The 20,068-nt window shown below is 41.2% G+C and overlaps 1 protein-coding gene across 1 annotated transcript in view; it reads left to right on the top strand.

Moving 5' to 3' along the window:
* The window catches only part of TAPT1 (transmembrane anterior posterior transformation 1), a 60,908-nt gene that overhangs the window by 12,981 nt on the left and 27,859 nt on the right, over positions 1 to 20,068 (top strand). Inside the window, exon 3 of the mRNA XM_032400047.1 lies at positions 12,383 to 12,501. Within this exon, the coding sequence (XP_032255938.1) occupies positions 12,383 to 12,501 (119 nt within the window). The remainder of the gene's footprint in view (positions 1 to 12,382; positions 12,502 to 20,068) is intronic.

Genomic DNA, 20,068 nt, shown 5'->3' with positions numbered 1-20,068 from the left:
TGTGTTCCCGCGGGTGTGTCTCAGGTCTGTCAGGACCAGTCAGAGATGTCGGGAAGGCCGCTCTTTTCCCTCTGCATTGCTGCAGTTGGTACGTCTGAGCAATTCCAAGATTTCTTGCCAGAAAGGAGGAATGAAGAAATAATTCAGCTTTGGCTGTATTAGAACATGGTTTTGTGCTTTTATAGTAACTTAAAACTTTTAATGGTTTGATCAGTTCCTTAGAATCTTACTTTCTGTTGGAGTGGCTGTCAGAGGAGTTTTGCTGGTTTGCTCGGTCAGAGTGTTCTAGAACAAGAGGGGCGGGAGACAGTGAGGAGCGAGGACCCAGCTGGTCGGGTTGATGGTCTTTTACTTCCAGCAGTCCCATCAGTGTGGTAGAGGGAAGGGAGGCAGCTGGAGAGTGACGGTTTGAGAAGTGTTGCTTCACATGGGCTCGGGTGGCAGGTCGCCTGCTGCAGCTCGAGGGCGTTCTGGGCTCGGGTGGGGAGAGATGAGAGCAAGCGCGGCCTGGAGAGAGAACAGTGCTGACAGTGAGACAGTGGCTGCCTTGGATATGATTGCGTGGCTGCTTCTCTCGGGAGGCTCGGGTTCCAGGGAAGAGTCAGGGCCTAGGGGGTGAGACGGAGGAGTGTGGGGGCGCTCTCGGCACCACTGCTCCCCCAGTGCGGCAGCACCTTGATTTTGTATATTGGAATTTATTTAAGATTTTGGCCAGCGATGGGGGGTAGTGTTTCTTTTGCTTGCCAATAATAATAATAGTAATAGTAACAGTAATTCTTAGGTCTTTCTTAAACACATTAACTTATTTTCTGAGCTCCCTTTTTCCTTCCAGTGTTAAGCCAAGACAGGGAAATATGAGGATACACGGCAGAGGGAATTGGAGAGAGGTTTGCTGGGATCTGTGTCCTTGTACAGGACAGTGCCAGCCACAGTCAGCTTTTACCCACCTGGTCTCTTCAAGGGAAGGTTTTTCTCTCACCTGCCTGAACAGTTGTGGATTCCCATTTTTCTGTGGGGAGTGCACAGAGATTTGCCTGCAATCCACAGCCAAACTATGGACACACCCAAGGGATTGCTTCAAAGCAAGAAGTGTGTGTGTCTGACCCGTTTTATTACCCAACGTGGGGCCGAAATGATGAGCAGCGGCCACAGCCCTCATGATGGTGAGCTCATCGGAGGGTCAATACACATATCCTCTTCTCTTTACTGGCACCATTGACATGCCAAGCAGTTTCTTGGTAGATTTCTCACAGAAACTTGCGACCGTTTCAGGTTTCTTAGTGTGAGTGTTGTCTTCTGGGGAAAATGCCCACAGGCCTTGGTAAGACTTCACTATGAACCAGGGTGTTTTTCAAACCATGGTGCATTAAGGGACCACTGATGGGATGGGTAACTGATGAGGTAGGTTGCAGCCAATTAGGAATTTCTTTTTAAAGAAAAGAATAGAAAAGTTATCAGAGTGCATTGCCTGTAGGAGGGTAAGTATTTTGTCATGAAACTTTGGTTTTATTTGTGTGTATATAAGGGGAATAACATCAGAAAAGTTGAATTAACACTGCTCATGCACAATTGTAATAATTTTCTAATCCTGTTTCCTATTACAGAGGCTTTTGCTTTGGGCCTATTTAGGAAAAGTTGATTTAGTCTCTTAGAACAACACTTCAGAAGCATATTTATTGCTTAAAATGTATAAAAGGGTGCGCATTTTTCAGTTTAGAGCAATTTCTTCTTAACTTCTCAGAATAAGTGAAATATAGAGGAAACCAGAGTTCTATTTCAGTTTAATCACAGGCGTAAATTTCTCGTAACAGGCTGAGTTCCTTCTGGTGTCTCCCAGACCTTTATGTTATTTTTTATTTTAAGAGGTGGGGGGCTATCTAGATGTTCATGTCAGTAAATTGTTTAATTGGTAATACCTAATGTATAATATCTTTTCCTGATATAGAATATAGAATACTTCTAATATATAACACTGTATTCATTTTTTTCCTTATTTTTTGGTAAATGCTATGATATTTTCATGTAGCCTTTCCAGGAGGAGAAACTTGACAGTTAAAGAGCACTTTGCTTCTACAAGGATTGCACGAGCTATAAAACACCTAATTAATGTTTATATTTTCAAGGCAAGAGAGTGGTCAACTCAGTATCTCTTACTGAACCTGTTTACTAATGTGAAAAAAATTCCAGAATTTTTGTGTAATTTTCTCAGTGGAAAAACACATACTTGACATTCAAAACAGGTAAATTGCTTATATATTCAAAATAGTATTTCCAGTGGCTGGTACTCTTTTCATATTTGAACTTCTCATTCTGATGTGAAAGGATGAAATTTTGGAGTGTTTTGTTGGCCTTGGGGAGCATTTCCTTTTTTTCCCGCCACAAATCCCTTTCCACCTGCACCCACACACCCCTTGGGTTCTCATCCTAGATCTGTTCCTCACCGTGTGTGATCTGTGTGGGGTCTGTACTGTTCTCTTTGTACAGCGGAGGACACCGAGCTACACTTTCTCTGCGGTCTAAACTGAGAGCAGGATAGTGCAGTGGTCAAGGGCATGAACGCTAAAGCCAGCCTGCCGGGATCAGCATCTCCACTCCACCATTTGTTAGCTGTGAGGCCTTGAGCCACTCACTTCTGTCCATTTGCCTCAGTTTTCTCATCTGTGTATTACTTATGGGTGAGCCCCATATAAATGTTTTAAAATATTTTATAGTCCTCACCTCAGCAACTTGGGGAATGCCCTGCCCTAGGAGAGCAAGAGAAATTTGGAAAGGTTTCTTGTCTCCAGGTTGCATTCCAGGGGATGTCCCCTCACAGGAGGGATAGCTGTCGTCTGGGGCCTCCCTGGACAGCAAGGGGTGACCGGGAGCGGTGTGGTTTCCATGGCTCCCCCATGTCCCACTTTGATCTTATGTTAGACTTTTAATCTTCCTGCTTCACTTGCTAAATTTGACTTTTCTAACCCAGCAAGGGACATGGTTTTCTGACTCTCCTCCTCCTTGGATTGTTGACCACAGGCAGTTTGGGGGAGAACTGTTTTCTTCCCTCTGTCTTTGTAACCATGCTGTCTTAGAGTAAAGCGTGTCTCTTTCATGAAGGATTTAGCTGGTGGTCAAAAGAGATAGTAGCACACCCTGTCACCCTGACATTTTCTGTCAGGCCCTCTAGAGTCTGGCCTCAGCAGGCCCATGACTTAGAGCTTATGGTTAGGTCAGACAGCAACACTTTAGAAGCTTTCTGAAATCAGGGCAGGATCACCAGTTTCTTAGACAATTCCTGGTAAGTGCTTATTGCTCCATAGCCCCCCTTGACTTGTCCATTTACATCCCACCTCTGGCAGCTATTTCTGTGTGAATAAAACAGATAGCAGTTATCAAATAAGGATTAGGTGCCAGGCACTGTCCCAAGCACTTCAAATGAGTTAGCATTCCATCTCCCCCCTGCCTCATGCGATACATGTTCTCTTCAAGTCTTGTTTTCTCCATCTGCACTAACGTGGCAGTTGTGTTGATGTTTGTGCTGCATTTTGACCCCATGGGAACAATTTATCCTGCACCCCGTGGGAACAGTATCCTTGTCAAGAGCTAATTTTGTCATCTGTGTGAATCCCAAACTGCAGGAAATAGTAAGGAAGTGCTCACCAAAGTATTCTTTAGAATTCCCTAATACCCTTAAATGCTAGTCTAGGGAGCTACAGGTCACTTACTCACTTTGTTTATTGATTGTTCTCAGTTTGTTCTGAATACCGTCTGTAGTCCAGGCACTTCGGCAGTGTGCAAGTACCGTGCTCACCTCCAGACTTGTGACGGTGATGCGCTGCAAGGTGGTGAGAAAAGGAGGTTGATTTTGCACCTGCATTTTTAGGGCTTGGGGGTGTGGGGGGGTGTGCTAGGAAGATCCGGAGGTGGGAAACTGTTAGGGACAGGAAAGGACAGGTACACTGGGTGGAGAGACTGGATCCAGGTAACTGTGAGTGGTCAGACTAAGCAGTGGAGACTAGCTTTGGGAGGATTTCTTTAGGAATGCTTTTACCTGCATATGTGACGGACTACCTAACAGTGGCTTAAACAGGTTTGAAAATTGTTTTGACGAGTCTAGAGGAAGGTGATCTCCTTTGTTCCAGCCAATTAATGAAGCCAGCCTAGACTCGGAGTCCTTTTTATGTTTCCATTTCACCATCGTTGGCAAATTGGCTTTCAGTCCTCTTGCTCATTGCCTTTTAATAGAAAGATGCAGCTGCGACCTCAGGCAATGCCTCTGCATTATCACCCAAAAGAGGAGACAGACAGTGCCACCATTTGACTGTCCCTTTTATAAAGAATTAAAAGCTTTCCCAGATGTGCCCCCACACACTTCCTTCAGTGTGTATCTTATTGGCCGGAGTGAGTTGCACAGCCATCCCCAGCTGCCCGGGAGACTAGGACAGTGGATGTGATACTTTTCCAACGAAGGGAGGGGCAGACTGAGAATGGTGATTGGGTTAGTCACCCCTCAGAACTCTGCTTCTGAAAAATTTGTATAGCCATGTTCAACATGGATTAGCAATAAGAGAAGCAGGAAGGGCTCAAGATCTTTCCATGTTCCTAATCTTTTTTCAAATTAAAATAAATTGATTTATTTATTTTACCTCTTAAGAAATAAGTGTGCTAGATACATGTCAGGTGTAGGTTGTGATGATTACAAATCCTTTTATCAAAATTACTTCCTTTCCGTTACTTCCATATGTTTATGTAACTGTCTATCATAAAAGGTAGAACTAAAACAAAAATACATTTTTGACTTTTCTTTACCTTGTAATTCTATGCTTTTTGGCAATTTTTTATTTCATTGTTACCGTAGTTTTTTAATACATTTTTTCAAAAATGGAACTCAACTGCTTAGTCTTCAGTGGAACTGCTTAGTTGTTTTAAGAACCTAGTAAATTTTCCTAAGCTTTAAATTTGTCAGGTTGAAGGTATAAGTATTGCTATGGGTATAGAATGTTGTTATTTTTCCGCGTAGACAATTGCTATTATTGAAAGGGACAAATGTTACTGTGACACGGGAAGATTGGGGGTCAAGATTCAGTAATGTTAACTTCTTCTCAGGTCTGCAGGTGATAGGCGAGTGGCCTGATCAAGGCATTGAACCTCCTTGGGCTTTGACTTTCTTTGTCAGAGATTATGGGGTTGGACTGGGGCATCTTAAGAGAGCTGATCGTCCATGACTCTGAGTGAGTTTGCGTACGAGGAGCAGGGGAAACAGGAGCAAATGGAAAGCTTCACAGAAAGGGAAATTGTACTTACCTAGGGGAGGAACTTAGATCTGCTTTTCTGAGGGTGGGGGTAGAGGATGTAATACTTGCAAAAAATAATTCCACGAGTTGTTTTCAAAACAATGAACTTACTCAGAATTATCACAGAAAGCCTTTTCGCTGTTTCTCAGTGTGAGTGTGTGTTAACAAAGTGTAGTCACAGCCATCGTTTCGCCTTTATTTCAGGAAAACAGTCCTGGGATTTCATGGTGAAACTGTATTGAGGACTTACCCAGACCCACGTGTATGGCAGCAATTTCTGGGGCATCCTGCTCAGTTGCTAATTTCAAGGAAGTGTGTTTGGGGGATCATTCCCCTAAGTTCTTCTCATGATGCAGCTCTTGTCTGTGACACACCCTGACTCAGATGTCCCACCATGAAGCTGCTCAGAAGCAGGAAAGCCATGGGGATCTGCATTTTTCAGAATCCAGCATCTGGGCAGCCCAGGCTGACATTCCTCAGGTTCTGAGGCTTGTTGCCCCCTGTTTGGAGTGGCAGTGGCCAAGGCTTCTTCACGCCTCTGCAACAGTCTTCACCTTTCTTAATTCTCTTGGAGGACAGGACCCGTTTGGCAACGGCAGTGGCAGCCCCCTCCAGAAGTGGGGCTTGGAGGGGATGGCGGAGCGGCCCGGCATCCAGGGCCTCGTGGCCTGGTGGAGGCCCCGCTGCCTGTTGGGCGTATAGGACCCATGCGACAGCTCTAGGACAACCAGCCGAAGACTTCAGGCTCTACCCCATTCACTGATGTAGTTAAAAGACAACTTACGAAGTCACCACTGTGGGCCTGTGTTTATCTTTTTGAATGAGGAACTTATTTCTGTCGCGTTAGCTTTGGAAACAGTTTTACATCTCTCTCTTCCTCTCTCTTTCCGTTGTGCCATTGCAGGCCATTGTGATCTCTCACTCAGACCATTGTTCTCCTTCACTGTCCTCTCTGCTTACTCAGCTTGCTGTAATGCTCTGATCACTCCTTAAAAAAGTAGATTGGAGCTGAGAAGTGGTGTGGTGGTGTGATGGTGGCCGGCAGCAGCTGCCACACCTCTGTTCCTCAGCGGGACTCTCAGATGTGCCCTAGGGTCCGCAGGGCCCGCCCAGCCCACTGTGTTACAGCGCTCTTTGCAAACACCAAGTAATGGTCCCTGCCTCAAGGGGCGTTGGGAGCATTCAAGAAATCAATGTGGGTCAAGTGCTTAGAGTATAACAGTATTCGACATGGCTGTAAAAGAAGCAGGAAAATCCAGGACCTTTCCATGTATATAGTCTTTCTACAAATTAGAATCTTTAATTTGTTTCTTTATTTACCTCTTAAGAAATTTATTCCTCATGTTAAAATATATGTTAGGTGTAGATTGTGATTATTACGAAGGCTTTCATCCACATTCCTCTGTTTTCTGCAGTTACATATGTATATGCAGTGTTGCTTTGTTATAAAGGTCCATGGGTCACGGTAATCCGTTGTTTGCCTCCTCCTAGACTGCAGACTTCCTAGGGGTACGAATTTTTGAATTCAGGTGAATAAAAGTTTTTATAGGGATGACCTTGAAGCAGTAATTGCTTTCAAAGTCAGTCATTTGTAAACTTTTTAAATTGATAACTTATTCTCCTAAGAATGATAATCCATTCTTCCAATAATGGGTCTCTGCATGTGGGTTTGTTGAGAACTCCTGGAACACAGGATAAAGGTATGTGTTCCTTCGTAATTACTGAAGATGGTTTCTGTCCCTCTTGTATAGTGATCACATTCAGCCTCCCACTCACGCTGCACCTGGGCATGCTCTTCCCTTTGTTCGAAATTCTGTTCCTTCTTACTCTTGCCTTTGTTTGAAATTCTGTTCCTTCTTACCGTGCCTGCCAAAATCTAGTGCCCCTCTTGTCTCCTCTGTGGGAGATCCTTGCTAACTCTGTTCCTCCTCCCCTTGGTGTACAGTCCGCAATGCCACACTCCATTCCTGCCCACCCTGCCCAGAGCACGTCATTCACCAGCACTGTGTCCAGCTCACTAGATTGTAAATTCCCCAGGGGAAGATGTCCTTCCTAATGACCTTTGATCCCCAGTGTAGAATTGAGCCAGATATGGTCTCAGCTCTTTTAGGAGGAGACCCTGAGCTTTATAAATTGTGAGGCCAGGGAAGAAAAGGGAAACACTGCTTCCTGCTTTGCTCCAGGCCAGCCACCCCCCACCAGTGGGTGCTGTGTGGTGGTCATGGTGGAGGAGATGGTATTCAGAATTGCCAGAAGATGGTTTGTGTAATTGAGAGAGGCGTATTCCAGAATTGTGCTATTTTGATTTTAGCCATAAAATTGTATTTATTTTGAAATCTTGAAAGGAAGGCAGGATATTTTTGTTAAAAAGGGACAGATTTAAAAAACGTTAAGAAACCCTGCTCCATTCTCCACAGAGAGAGGTTTTTTTTTTATTTATTTCTTTTGAGGTGAGTCTTTTTCAAATGATGAAGAGCAATAGTAGTAGGTCCAAAATGAATGTGGGAAGAGCTGGTTGTGGAAATGTTCACTAGCCTGTGATGTTTTGTTGACCAATGTTGCAGAATCTGCCATTTTGTAGTTTTCTTAACATTGAAGTTCAGATGTTAAAAGCTATGTCAAATCTTTTTTTAAAAAATATGTATAAGGCCAAATACAGTAGCAAGGTTGAGGCTGGAAGGATGAGTAACAGGTGTCATAATAGAAACAGTGATTCCATTTTCAGAGTTGTGTCTTCCGCAGGCTGACGTCTGGCCCTGTCTCTGCTGCTCACAAACCAGGCAAGCTCCTGAGTCTCACTGCAGAGCAGGGGTGAGGGGGTGCTTCTGGCCTCTTGGGTGGGGGAGGGAAGATGGACTGAGGCCGTGGGTGCAGTGCCCGGGTACACCGCACAGCACCTGTAGAAGGCTTCCAGAGTCCTTCCAGATGAGAGCTCCTGCAAGACAGAAAGGCCTGCTGACATTTCTTTCCTTACAGTGTTTCTTCTTACAGGTTTTTTATTCTAAAGATTCGCAAGAGCTGTCTTATTAATTAAGCAGATTATTTTGAAATAATTAATTTGCCCATGTAAATTTTAATAAATCCCTACTTCTGAGAATGAACTTTAAGTATTCTCAAATTGAATATCTGTAATTTTGTGTCTCAGTGCTTTTCGTTCATTTTTGTACAAAGAGCTTCCCAGTGTGTTCTGACTCCGAAATTCTCTGCAAAGCTCCCTGTAGCCACTTTGAACTGTCTTCACTGCCCGTGTGGCTGCCCATGAAGGGAACTGAGTTCCAACCAGCCTGCCTTTCCGTGGACCTGTTTTTCAGACAGTGAGTTACCACCCTTTAGTGGGTTGTGAATTTAGTGAGACCGACATTGTTTTATAAAGGGGAAGTAGAAAATATCAACTTGAATTCCATGGACTAAAAGTTAATCTTATTTTGGTGAAACTTTTCTTTTGGGTTTTTGCGTGGTTATGAATGTTTTGAGTGCATATGAAAACATAGTATTTTTCTCATGGTGGATCATGGTTAGAGTTTGAATCCTCTTCTTTGGGCAGTTTGCTCCTTTACAAAACTTTGAGTTGTTTTTTTTTTTTTTTTTCTTTTTAAGACTTTGGCCTTCTTAAAATAGTGGTCATAGATTTCATGCAGCTATCATAGTCTCTGCCGTGAAAGCTGCACAATATTTGATTAAGAGAAAAGGAGGAACAACTCAAAGAATGAGTGTTAGCCCGGGGAAGGTTTCCCACAAAAGCATGTACAGCATTGTGTCTTCTTCCATCCCTGGGAAGATGCACAGAATGGAGGAGCAAAAGCCAGAAACTCCAGGTTCGATTTCTTCTTGAAATATTTTCATCATGCTTTGCCATGCAAAGTAACTGAAGGTGTGAAAGTACATATTATTCTCATAATATATGCCCAAAGTGTTTAATTCTTAGTAACATATTTTCAAAGTCAGCAGTAAATCTAAATATGTGAAATTTATTTGCCTTTTATAAGTTTGATCCATTAAATGTCTGTTTGTGTTTTTTATGACACTAGGCAAATTAGCAAGAGTTAGCACAAAGAAAATTGTGTTAACCCCTATGCCTAGTAAAAGTAGGGAGTAGGATCTCTTTGCTCTGCTTAAACTGCTTTACAGAGAGCGTGCAGGCCTTGGGTCGGGCAGACTGGGGCTCGAACGCCAGTTCCTTTACTCTGACCCCCAGCTTTGGGCAGGCGTTCAGCTTCAGAGCTGCGGTTTCCTCAAGTGTCAAGTAGGGATGGTAATAACCACTTCAAAGAGCCGTCAGGAGGATTAAGTAGCAGGCTCTTACCACCGCACCTGGGAGATGTGAGCGCAGGAGCCACTGCTGCCCGGGCCCTCCAAACTCGGGGGGTGGGGGGTGGCATGTGAATTAACCGAGAGATGCCCATGCAGTGTCCTGCGGGGCGCCCAGCTCACCCTGCACCTGGCATGGTTTCTTTACCTCCTTCAAGGATGAATGTTTCTGTGGTTACATGTTGTTTACTTTATTAGGAGATTTTCTCATTTTCATCCATAAGGAATTAACAAGAGCCTGAGCCTTATGAGAAAGTGCACCATCCGAGTAGCAGGTGCAGTAGTTGAGTCCCCAGTCCCACGTTTCCAGAACCTGAAAGGCATTTCTGTTGCTTTTCTTGTGCATTGTATGTTCTCATGACACAAGTGCTTTCCCTCCACCCAGCTGCAGTGTCCCCAGACCACGGCCCCTTGCTTTCCTTCCAGTTTTATGTGACAGTCTGTGACTGACCGCCCCAGGCAGTTCCGCGGTCAGCGTACCCTGTGAGATTATTGCTTGCCCACTTGGTCTGCCGGGCTGGTTTCAAATGTGACTTCTGTTACTGTTGTTCACCGTGAACGATGCAAATACAGATTCCTCAAAGCCAGAGAAAGGTAGCTGTACTGTTCTTTAAGAGAAGGTTTTAGTCTTCATAATTTCTTTCCTCCTCTGTGCTCTTGCTCTGCTTCCTTCTCTGGAAACTTCCTCCCCCTTCCCCCCCACACCCCCTCTTCTGCCCAGTCTGCCCTCTCCGTGTGGCAGTAGCCCTCCTCTTCTCAGATGTCTTTAAGGGTGTCCTCTGGAGCTTTTCCTAGATCTCCCCAAGTTGGTTTGGCCGTTCTCTCTCTAGGGCTCCCCTGTTCCTTGAAAACTTAGTTCTGTTATAGTGGCAGTCTCTGTGTGGGTGGCTCTCTGCTCAAATGTGAATGAGCTTAAACCCCATCCTGGTGTCCTGCCTGGCTTTGTGCCTGCTGGGCTGAGCATGTTACTTGGCCCATATTAGCAGCTTTGTAGATGTTGGATGAATGAGTAATGTGCTCATCCCCAGTGGAAGGTCAGGAGAAAGACAGCCACTAACTCTCCCTCCCAGTATGCGATCTCCTGTTGCACTCACACAGATACCTTTTGGGATGTGTGGGCTTCTAGTAGTTTCTGCCTTTGGAGTGCAGCCAGCAGTCCACCAGGGAACAGGGAAAGGCTTCTTGGTGACGGGAGAGTAATAAATACGGACCACCAGCTTTCCGTGGACCATGCTGTCTTCTACAACACTCTTTTGTATGTAGAACAAGGAAGCAGATGCAGGACCGTAGCTGTGCTGGCCACACGCAGGATGCCTGACTGGCCAGCAGCCTTGGAGGGCAGACTGGAAAGTGGTTTGCAGCACATGACTTGGTACTTTCATTGGTGTTCATAGTGAATCTCAGTTTTTAAAAAAAAAAAAAAACAAAAAAGCTCTTAGGTTCTCTATATTCTGATTGAGAAATCTGGCCCATATATGTACATATTCTTTTGAGACATTCTTGCAAAAGGTTAATAAAATGTGTCCTTTCTTTTAAAGGTTTGCTAGGGCTGTGTCACAAAGTACTGCAGACCAGGCGGCTTAAACCACAGAAGCTTATTTTCTCACAGTTCTGGAGGCTGGGAATGGAGATCAGGGTGTCAACAGGGTTGATTTCTTCTTAGGCCTCTCTCCTTGGCTTATAGATTGTGTCTTCTCCCTGTGTCTTTGTATCATCTTTCCTCTGTCCTTGTCTGTGTCCAGATTTTCTCATCTAATAAGGACACCAGTCACATTCGATTAGGACTCACTCTAATGACTTTATTTTATTAACTTAATTACCTCTTTCAAGAACCTACAGATACATGTATCTGGATACATGTATCCAAACATGGTCACATTCTGAGGTACTGGTGGTTCGGACTTCAACATATGAATTTTGGGCAGACAACAGTTCTGCCCATTACATTGTGGATTTTAACTACTTCATAAATTTACGTAGGACAGTTCATTGCCTGAGGTTACAGGGAGTGTTATGTGTGAGGGCATGTAGAGCGTACCATGTTTGCGTATCAGACATACAGAAAGTCACCGCTCCTCCAGTACCTGAGTACGGTAGCCTGGGTGTGGCCACTTCCCCAAGCCATCAAAAGACTCCACCCTCCTGTGAAATAGTCCTGCGTTTAATGGGACAAAGGTATAATGTTACAGAATAGTAGGAAGGATGGGGCAAGGGCATAAGAAAGGGGAAGAGGTACAAAGGTTAGCAGCTACTCCTCCAGTTAAGAATAATGCCTTCCGAGTACAGCAAATTTGAGTGCACGTGAAATTATGTTAAAAGTAATAATCATTTTACACATTTATGGCATAAAGACAGTATTTTAACTCAATATATGTCTCAGTCTTTCTTGTCCATGAAGCACTCTGATAAATAGGAGACAGCAAAATCATAGAGTCAAGTTAGAGTTAAAGGTTCTATCTGAAAGATTTTCTACAGTATCTTTAAAGTTTGAGGAAGTCCATATCAGGTGTTTCCAAGCTGTGGTGCGGGGCAGATTATCTCTTGAGTAATTGACTTTTCTAGGTGGTAAACCAAAGGCTCTGGGAGAAGAATACAAAGTTGCACTTAAAGAGGATTTTTCATTAAATGTGTCACATGTACCCAAGTCCAACTACTGACTTGTAATTCACGTAGCTAAATTTGGAGAAACCAATCCCAACAATGTTTAGAAATCCCTCTTTTGAAATTTTCATCTACAATTATTTAGAGAATATTTATTTTACGTTTTGTTTCTTGTTTTCTTCTCTCCTTTTAAAATCCAGCTCATGGTTTTTGGAATCTTTCTGTGCCTGGATGCATTTCTGTATGTGTTCACCCTGCTTCCTTTAAGAGTTTTCCTGGCACTATTCAGGCTCTTCACTCTGCCTTGCTATGGCTTAAGGTAAGTTTAAGATCGTGAGCTATTTCAAATGTTTAAATTATTTTTGCTACTTGTAAAAGTAGTTTTTACTACTTGTAGTTGTTAAAGTAAATAATCACTTGGATAGATTTTGCAGAATAGGGATAATTTATACATTTTCATTCACACTTTGGCCCTTAATGCATGAACTAATGCTGTTTATCTTTTTAATGAATATTATATAATGTGTTTATATAATATTTGTACTTTTTCCATGCACACTTTTTTCCCAAATGGTTTTGAACTAGAACTTTGCTTTGGCCAGTACAGTAATATTAATGCAGGTAGCCACGTAGAAGAGTGGGAAGGCATGGGGACTGAGAGCCAAGGACCCGGTGGCCACTGTGCTGCTCACCCAGTACCTTTGTGTTCGTGAAGTCCCTTGACCTCCAAGGCATCGTCTGTAGAATGTGAACTGGGTTCTGGGCTGGGAGTTACCAGAATCTCCTAAGGAGCTCTTCAGGGGCTCCTCTTCCTCTCATTTAAGAATCACTGTCTTAGTGGCCTGGGGAGCCTTAGTTACTGATTCCCGATGAGACTCCCTCTGATTGGTGAACGCGGAACACTCTTGAAGGCCATTGTCCTAGTGGGAAGGCTCCCCCAGACAACCCAGCCCCACATTGCTTAGCTGGTGAGGTGTGTGGGCAACTGCTTAACTTCTCTATTCTCTAAGTCTGTTTCCACATCACAGTAAAAAGGGGATGTTGAGAGCCCAGCATCTTCTACCACAAATACGGGAGGTGTAAAAAGAATACCCAGCATGGTGCCTGGTTCACAGTAGACCAGAACAAATATTAGTTTCCTTCCTTCCTTTTCTACCAAAACTAGGAACAAGAAGATGAAAATGTTGTAAGCTTACGTGAATCTTAATGCTTTATTGGTCTTGAGGTTAGAAGTTTGGGTTTTACAGTTTTCTTTTTTTGTACAGACATGTCAACATGTCTCCACTCTGTGGAGTCATTCTCTAGAATATTACTATACAGTTCTTACGTAGCATAGTTGCCCAAGTGACATTTCTTACGTGGATCACTTCTCTAGATACATTTCATTCTGGAAAAGTTTTAAAATGCTGAAATGGACAATAATAAGAAACTTCATTTAACTATAAAGTAGGTGACTATTCTATGGTATATAAAAATATAATTAATGTGATTATCAATGACTTAACTATGGAAACTGAGGTATAAAATTAATGGTCAATATACAGAATTATGTGTTGAGTTTTTTTTAAATGACTAAAGTCTTAGAAAATTCTCTTTTAAAGTAGTAAATGGGCAAATACTTACTAAGCACTGAATAACACATATGGTCCCTTTAGAAATAAACCTTAACCAGTTTCAATAAGGAAGAAATCCTTCCAATACAAATTGGAGGAATTTATTGGTCATGATGATCATATTGTAAAAAGAGAAAAATTCTCTGCCAGATTACATGGAGTAAAACAATGATAAGAATTCAGATCACATCGCTGTTATTTGTGATACTTAACATGCTGTAGCCCTGCCTACCAGGATAAGAGAATTATGTTACATAGTTTATTAATTACATGTTAGTCAAGTGGAAGACTCTTTAGGAATATAATCATCAGCTTTAGGATAGTCAAGTACATTCTTTATACCTTTGGGAGAGTTTTTAATGCTTTATTCTTAGTAGCAAACCTTTTTTTAAAAAGACATTTGTAGCATGATACTTTAACATTAGCAAAGCCTAATCTCGTTTTTTTGTTTGTTTTTTTTAAAGATTTTATTTATGTATTTGACAGAGAGAGACACAGAGAAAGAGGGAACACAAGCAGGGGGAGTGGGAGAGGGAGAAGCAGGCTTCCCACCGAGCGGGGAGCCTGATGCAGGGCTTGATCCCAGGATCCTGGGATCATGACCTGAGCTGAAGGCAGACGCTTAACGACTGAGCCACCCAGGCACCACTCATATATTTTTTTTTAATCACTATTGGGGGCTCAATAAAATTATGGTTATTTTAGGGGCACGTGGGTGGCTCAGTGGTTAAGCGTCTGCCTTCGGCTCAGGTCATGATCTCAGGGTCCTGGGATCGAGCCCCTCATCGGGCTCCCTGCTCCGCGGGAAGCCTGCTTCTCCCTCTCCCACCCCCTCTGCTTGTGTTCCCTCTCTCGCTGTGTCTCTCTCTGTCAAATTAATAAATAAAATCTTAAAAAAAAAAATTGTGGCTATTTTAGTTTTCAGAAGACCAGAAAAAAGTATCTGATAAAATATTACTAAATATAAATCTTCATGTGGACTGCATAGCACGGATGGACATAGAAATTTGGATAGAGCCAGGTGAAGCTACCTGACATAAAATAACAAATGCCACATAGAGGTGTTCACGTCTACACTGTGAGCTAAATTAACTTTTTAGTTATTCTTGGATCAACAGTGTGCTCCAGCCCATCTCTAAGTGAATGGCTTTCAAAGACATAGGATGTTCCATATGGCTGTTGGCATGATGAGATAAAACATTATAGGGAATATCCTAAGAACTCTCTTCCTTCTAGAGAGGGTCCTTCCCTGGGTGTGTTAGCACACAGGGGCTGCTTACTGAATGAGTGACAGCGGTGATTTGTCAGTGTTCCTGAAGGCCCTTTTTAGGCTCTGTTTGAAGACCTATCTGGTTATTGTACACATTTCCAGTGTTCCTTGTCACTTGGGAGAAGCAGGGCACCCAAATAGCATGAGAGAAGTCTTTCAGTGTTTGTTCTGAAAACTAAAAGAGGTGTTGCAGAGAGCTGGCGATCTTCAGTCCTCTCCTCCCATTTGCTTTGTTGTGAGTGGCCGATGGTCCCTGGAGCCAAACCTTTTCTAGATATTTTAAGATTTTTTTTTTTTTAGATATAAAGTAGAGGTGGTTGCTTTTGTATATTACTTTGAAATATTTCAGTCTAAATTGAGTAGCATTTCAAAATAAAATTAAAATGTATTCTATTGTCAAGGGTTTAGAGCTAAAATGACACCAGAGGGCAGTGTGTCACCCCACATGCAAGACTCTGTTCCCTTCTCCTATGTAAACCATTCTTGCTATTTCTGCAATTTGGACCAACTGAAAAATTACGTTTTGTGCGGTCACTAATAAATATATGATGTATATATATAAAATGTGAAATGCAGTTAAAATTACATAATAGAACTTCAGCAACTTTCAGTATTCTGTGCAAGTGTAGGCCAGAATACACAGAATATGAAAATACTGCCTTACTGTCTTAGTAAAAGTATGCTTTATCAAAACTGAGTGATTTGTGCTTACAGTAGTGTGTGTAGCAATTTATATTTTCTTAGAGCAACTTAGAAAATGGTGTCTTTTTGAGCATTAGTTTTAAAACCACCAAATTTGAAGTGTTTAAAACTTGAACTATAATAAGAAAAATTATAGTAACAAAGCTATTGTTAATATTATGTCTAAGACCTTTTCAATATTTTAGGAATATAAAAATACATTTTTTTAACAAAATTATTATTTAGAAATAGCCAAATTCTGCCTTCTTATACCTTTTCTTTCAACATTTTCTACTTCCATTAAAGGTTGATTTATCTCGCCTGTAGCTGTGCTATGTTCTGTCTTTTTCAGCAAGCAAAAAGTGCTCTTTCCTTCAGTCTGACTTTTATTTTTTCAAAGGGATAGAAAGAAATTAAAAGAACAATAAAGAAGTTGATTGTGTTTTTTTTTTCTGTTCCCTTATCCTTACATTCCTATATGTCTTTTACTATAAGAAAGTCACTATCTTCCTACTCTCTTAATTCTTTTTAATTATTCCCCCCAAAAGGGGGTAAAAGGATATTCATCAGAGTAATCAAGATGCTGACATGAAAACCATGACTTTGCAGTCTCTAATATTGTCTGTTTTCAGTATCACATCAATAGTTGTGTCAGGTTGTTGCCTTCTTTCCGTATTTGTGATTAGTGTGCTTGCTTCCTCTGCTTGCAGAGTTGTATCTGGTATAGCATGTGTGAGAGGCTTTTGAAAACTGACAGCCTCCCAGATTTTCTGCTTTAGAATTTATTCTTTGGACCAATTTCTAAATATTCTGTAGACTTGCCATGGTTTTTGGTTTGGGTTTGGGTTTTGCCACTTTTGACAACTTAGTACACAAGCCTTTCACTAAAGCTAAAGGCCAGAGCAATCCTGCGCACCCTTACGAGAACCCAGCCTTCACTGTGACTGCCCACCGGCAGGCACTTTGCCAGCTTTTGGTCCTGTTAAAATGTTGTTCTTTTGAGAAGTTGGCAGGGTGATTATCTTGACTTGGTAGGTGTGTTGTGTTGCCTACAAAGGATCACTGCTTCCATAAAAAGTTTAGTAATCTCAGGAATATTTATTTGAAAACATTTTACTAATGAATTAACAATCTTGAAAAGTCTTCACTCCCAGATATTTTGTTGGAGACTAAAATAAGTAAAGAAATATATCCAAATTGTTTAAAAGCAGATCCCTGTGTTTCTTCCCTCTCTTGCATGTAGGGTAGTATCATTTTAGAAAGACATTCGAGAAACTTCCTGAATTAGGATAATTTTTTAATGATATGTAAATCAGAATTAAATTTTGATTCATTATATGAGGTACCTGTGTTTCTTGGAAGAATGAAAGTATTTCATTTTTTAGAAGAGTAGACTGCTCTGTATTATGTTAAAGAGGTATCAGACCTCATTTTTCCAAGTTTACTTAGAGAATAAATAAAGTAACCAATTGTGGAATTGTTTTTTATTTACCTGGCATTTTTGTGAATCCTCTTTCCTGCTCAAACTTGTGACTTCATTTTGTGTTTTAGAATTCTCCATAACGTTTAAGTTAAAAGTTGAAGGAAATTGTAGAGAAAATGGTGCTATCTGGTGCCAAGAACTGAGTTATTTTTGAAAACTTTGCTCAAACATTTTAGATGGTAGTAAGTGTAGAATAGGCTTAATAAATGCCAGAGTGTTTTTCTTTTACTATCAGAGCAAATAAAATCTGTGCCAGCAAATTTCCTGATCGCACTTCTGTTTTAGGCAGAAGAACTCTTAACATGAGGCTTTGTGGACTTTTTTGTGTTTAAGAGGCAATAGTGTCTTTTTCCTCTGAGAGTTTACCCCACAGGAAGGCTTTTATCTCTCAGAAGAATGATGAATTTGAAATGCTTGAGAGTTTCTTAACGTCAGCCTTCCTCTGTATGCCTTACTTCCTTCAAGATATTTCACCCAAAATTCACTTCACACACACACACACACACACACACACACACACACACACGATTTTTCTCTTCAACATAAGCCTCAATTGTGCCCTAAATGGTTTAATATCCACCTATAGCACATGAAGGGAGAGCTCTTGGTGGCTTTCTCTGGGGAAACAAGTATGTTTGTGATTTGCTCTTACCAGGTTGATCTGCGTGGCTGATATGTAGAGAGCAATATATTTGTTTTATTAGAGAGTCTTCATAAATCAGGTTTTGTTGTCCCCTGTTTCCTCACCATGGCACTCTAAGTAGCGTAGCAACATTACAACCTTCTCTCTTTCTTTCTCTCTCGTGAATCAGACCGAAGGGAGGAGCACTTTCACTTCCTTTATAGAATGGAATGTGGTGTCACAGGGACTCCTTGTGGTGAGTAAACCCTGATTTTTCGTTCTCTACTCTTGGCCAAATTGACATCCGTGCAAACAGATATTAATTATAATGGAAACAACAAGAACAGCATAGGCAGACATAACCATTTGAGGACAGACACCTGAGGAAAACGTGATCTCTATCCTTACTTGGTCCTAAAGCTTTGTCCACATTTTTGCAAGATTTGACCATGATCTTATCTAACGTAGGAAAATCACTCAAATGATCTTTAATTACACTTGCTGTCCTAGACCTTGAGAGCAAGTACTTTTTCCCCAATGCCACAGTAGTCAACTGAGCTTATAATAAGTTCCTTCCATATAAGCAGTTTTTGTTTTGCATTACTCCATAGCTTTATTAAATCAGTTGGGTTTTTTTCTAGTGTAGTTTGAAATTATTTTAAAGCCCAAGGAAACACTTTAATCATTCAGTTTCAGCACTTAGTAATTATTTTTCTACTGTATGTCAGGAAAACTTAAGATTTAAAATACTGTTTTCTTTTTTTTTTTTTTAAGATTTTATTTATTCATTTGACAGAGAGCACAAGCAAGGGGAGTGGGCAGGGAGAGGGAGAAGCAGGCTCCCCCTGAGCAGGGAGCCCGATGCGGGGCTCGATCGCAGGACCCTGGGCTCACGACCTAAGCCAAAGATAGATGCTTAACTGACTGAGCCACCTAGGTGCCCCAAATATACCATTTTCTAATTAAGGAAAATATCTTAATCTCAATACTTTATTTGAATTTACTTCAAAATTATAAAGGGACTTCTTTTTTAAAAATGGGAACCATATTGAATATTTTACTTTTTCTTATTTTACATTGTTTCAGGTATACTACAAAGAGCTAAAAGTGTTAAAAGAGAGAAAGAAAGATTCAGTCTATGTATTTTATAATGAAATATCTCATGCCGATAGCTTGACACTTTTCTACACCAATTTGAAAATCAACCAGGCAGGGATTATCCCATTTTTCTTACTCATCTGTGTTGCCCTTTCTTTTTTCTTGATCTTTCTCTATGCTACCAGTTTTTACTTTAATCTTAGCGTGTTACCTTCTGCTACCGAGCAGGAGGAAGAAGCCTATGTGGATCATCTTTGCCCACTGCATTGTTCTGTTCCCACGAATCTAGGAGCCCTTTGAAAAACAGGCAGTGCTTTAATTGACAATTGCTCATATCCAGTGGAAGTATTTGAATGAGTAAAAGATGAAACTTAGAAATGAGAAGATGTGGTTTCTCTATGAGTGGCTTAACATGAAAATTAAAAAAAATATATTTTAAGTTCTGTTGAATATCTTGTTTAATGTTAACTTGTCTTGCCATAACTCACAGCCAAACCTATGAATTAGATTAGTGGGTTTTTCACTTTGTCCAACAGCTTATTCTACTTATTTGTATGTTCATATGAGATTTCCAGCATTTGCAAAATGAATTGCTAGTAACTACTGTTTAACAGACATTTATAAGGAAGAACTTGAACCTTAAAAGTATTGTTTGACAGCCAATTCCAAGTCGATTGGCAAGGCTGTGGATAAGCTTTTTATGGAGTTGGAAATACTTATCAGATAGTCATCTAAAAATACCCTGACAGAGAAGGAAACAAATACTGGGACTGGTTCAAGTTCTTTTAATCCTGTGAACTTATTTTGAGGTCAGGTCTTTTCTTACTCAGAGATGCTCTGAGACATACAGATGTCTTTTAAGGTACCACCTTAGAAATAGTTTTTATTTTTGCAACTTTCCTTTTTTATTAACAGGGACGTTTATAGGAAAACAAGACTCTGTTTCTTAGGAGTTCTGCTACTTTTATTCTTTATTTGAATAATACTCCTTAAAATCAGAGTCATCTCTAGAGCAACCACTTAGGACATTAGCAAAGGAGATTTTCACCAGAGCAGGGAGCACACAGAGAGCAGTGGATCCAGTGAAATATGGTCCTGTTTTTTTTCTCTTTTTAGAAA

This window comes from Phoca vitulina, unplaced genomic scaffold, assembly GCF_004348235.1.
Source record: "Phoca vitulina isolate PV1807 unplaced genomic scaffold, GSC_HSeal_1.0 scaffold3, whole genome shotgun sequence".
Taxonomy (NCBI): Eukaryota; Metazoa; Chordata; class Mammalia; order Carnivora; family Phocidae; genus Phoca; species Phoca vitulina.
Note: the sequence above shows the minus strand (reverse complement) of the source record. Positions and strands in the feature narration are given on the sequence as shown.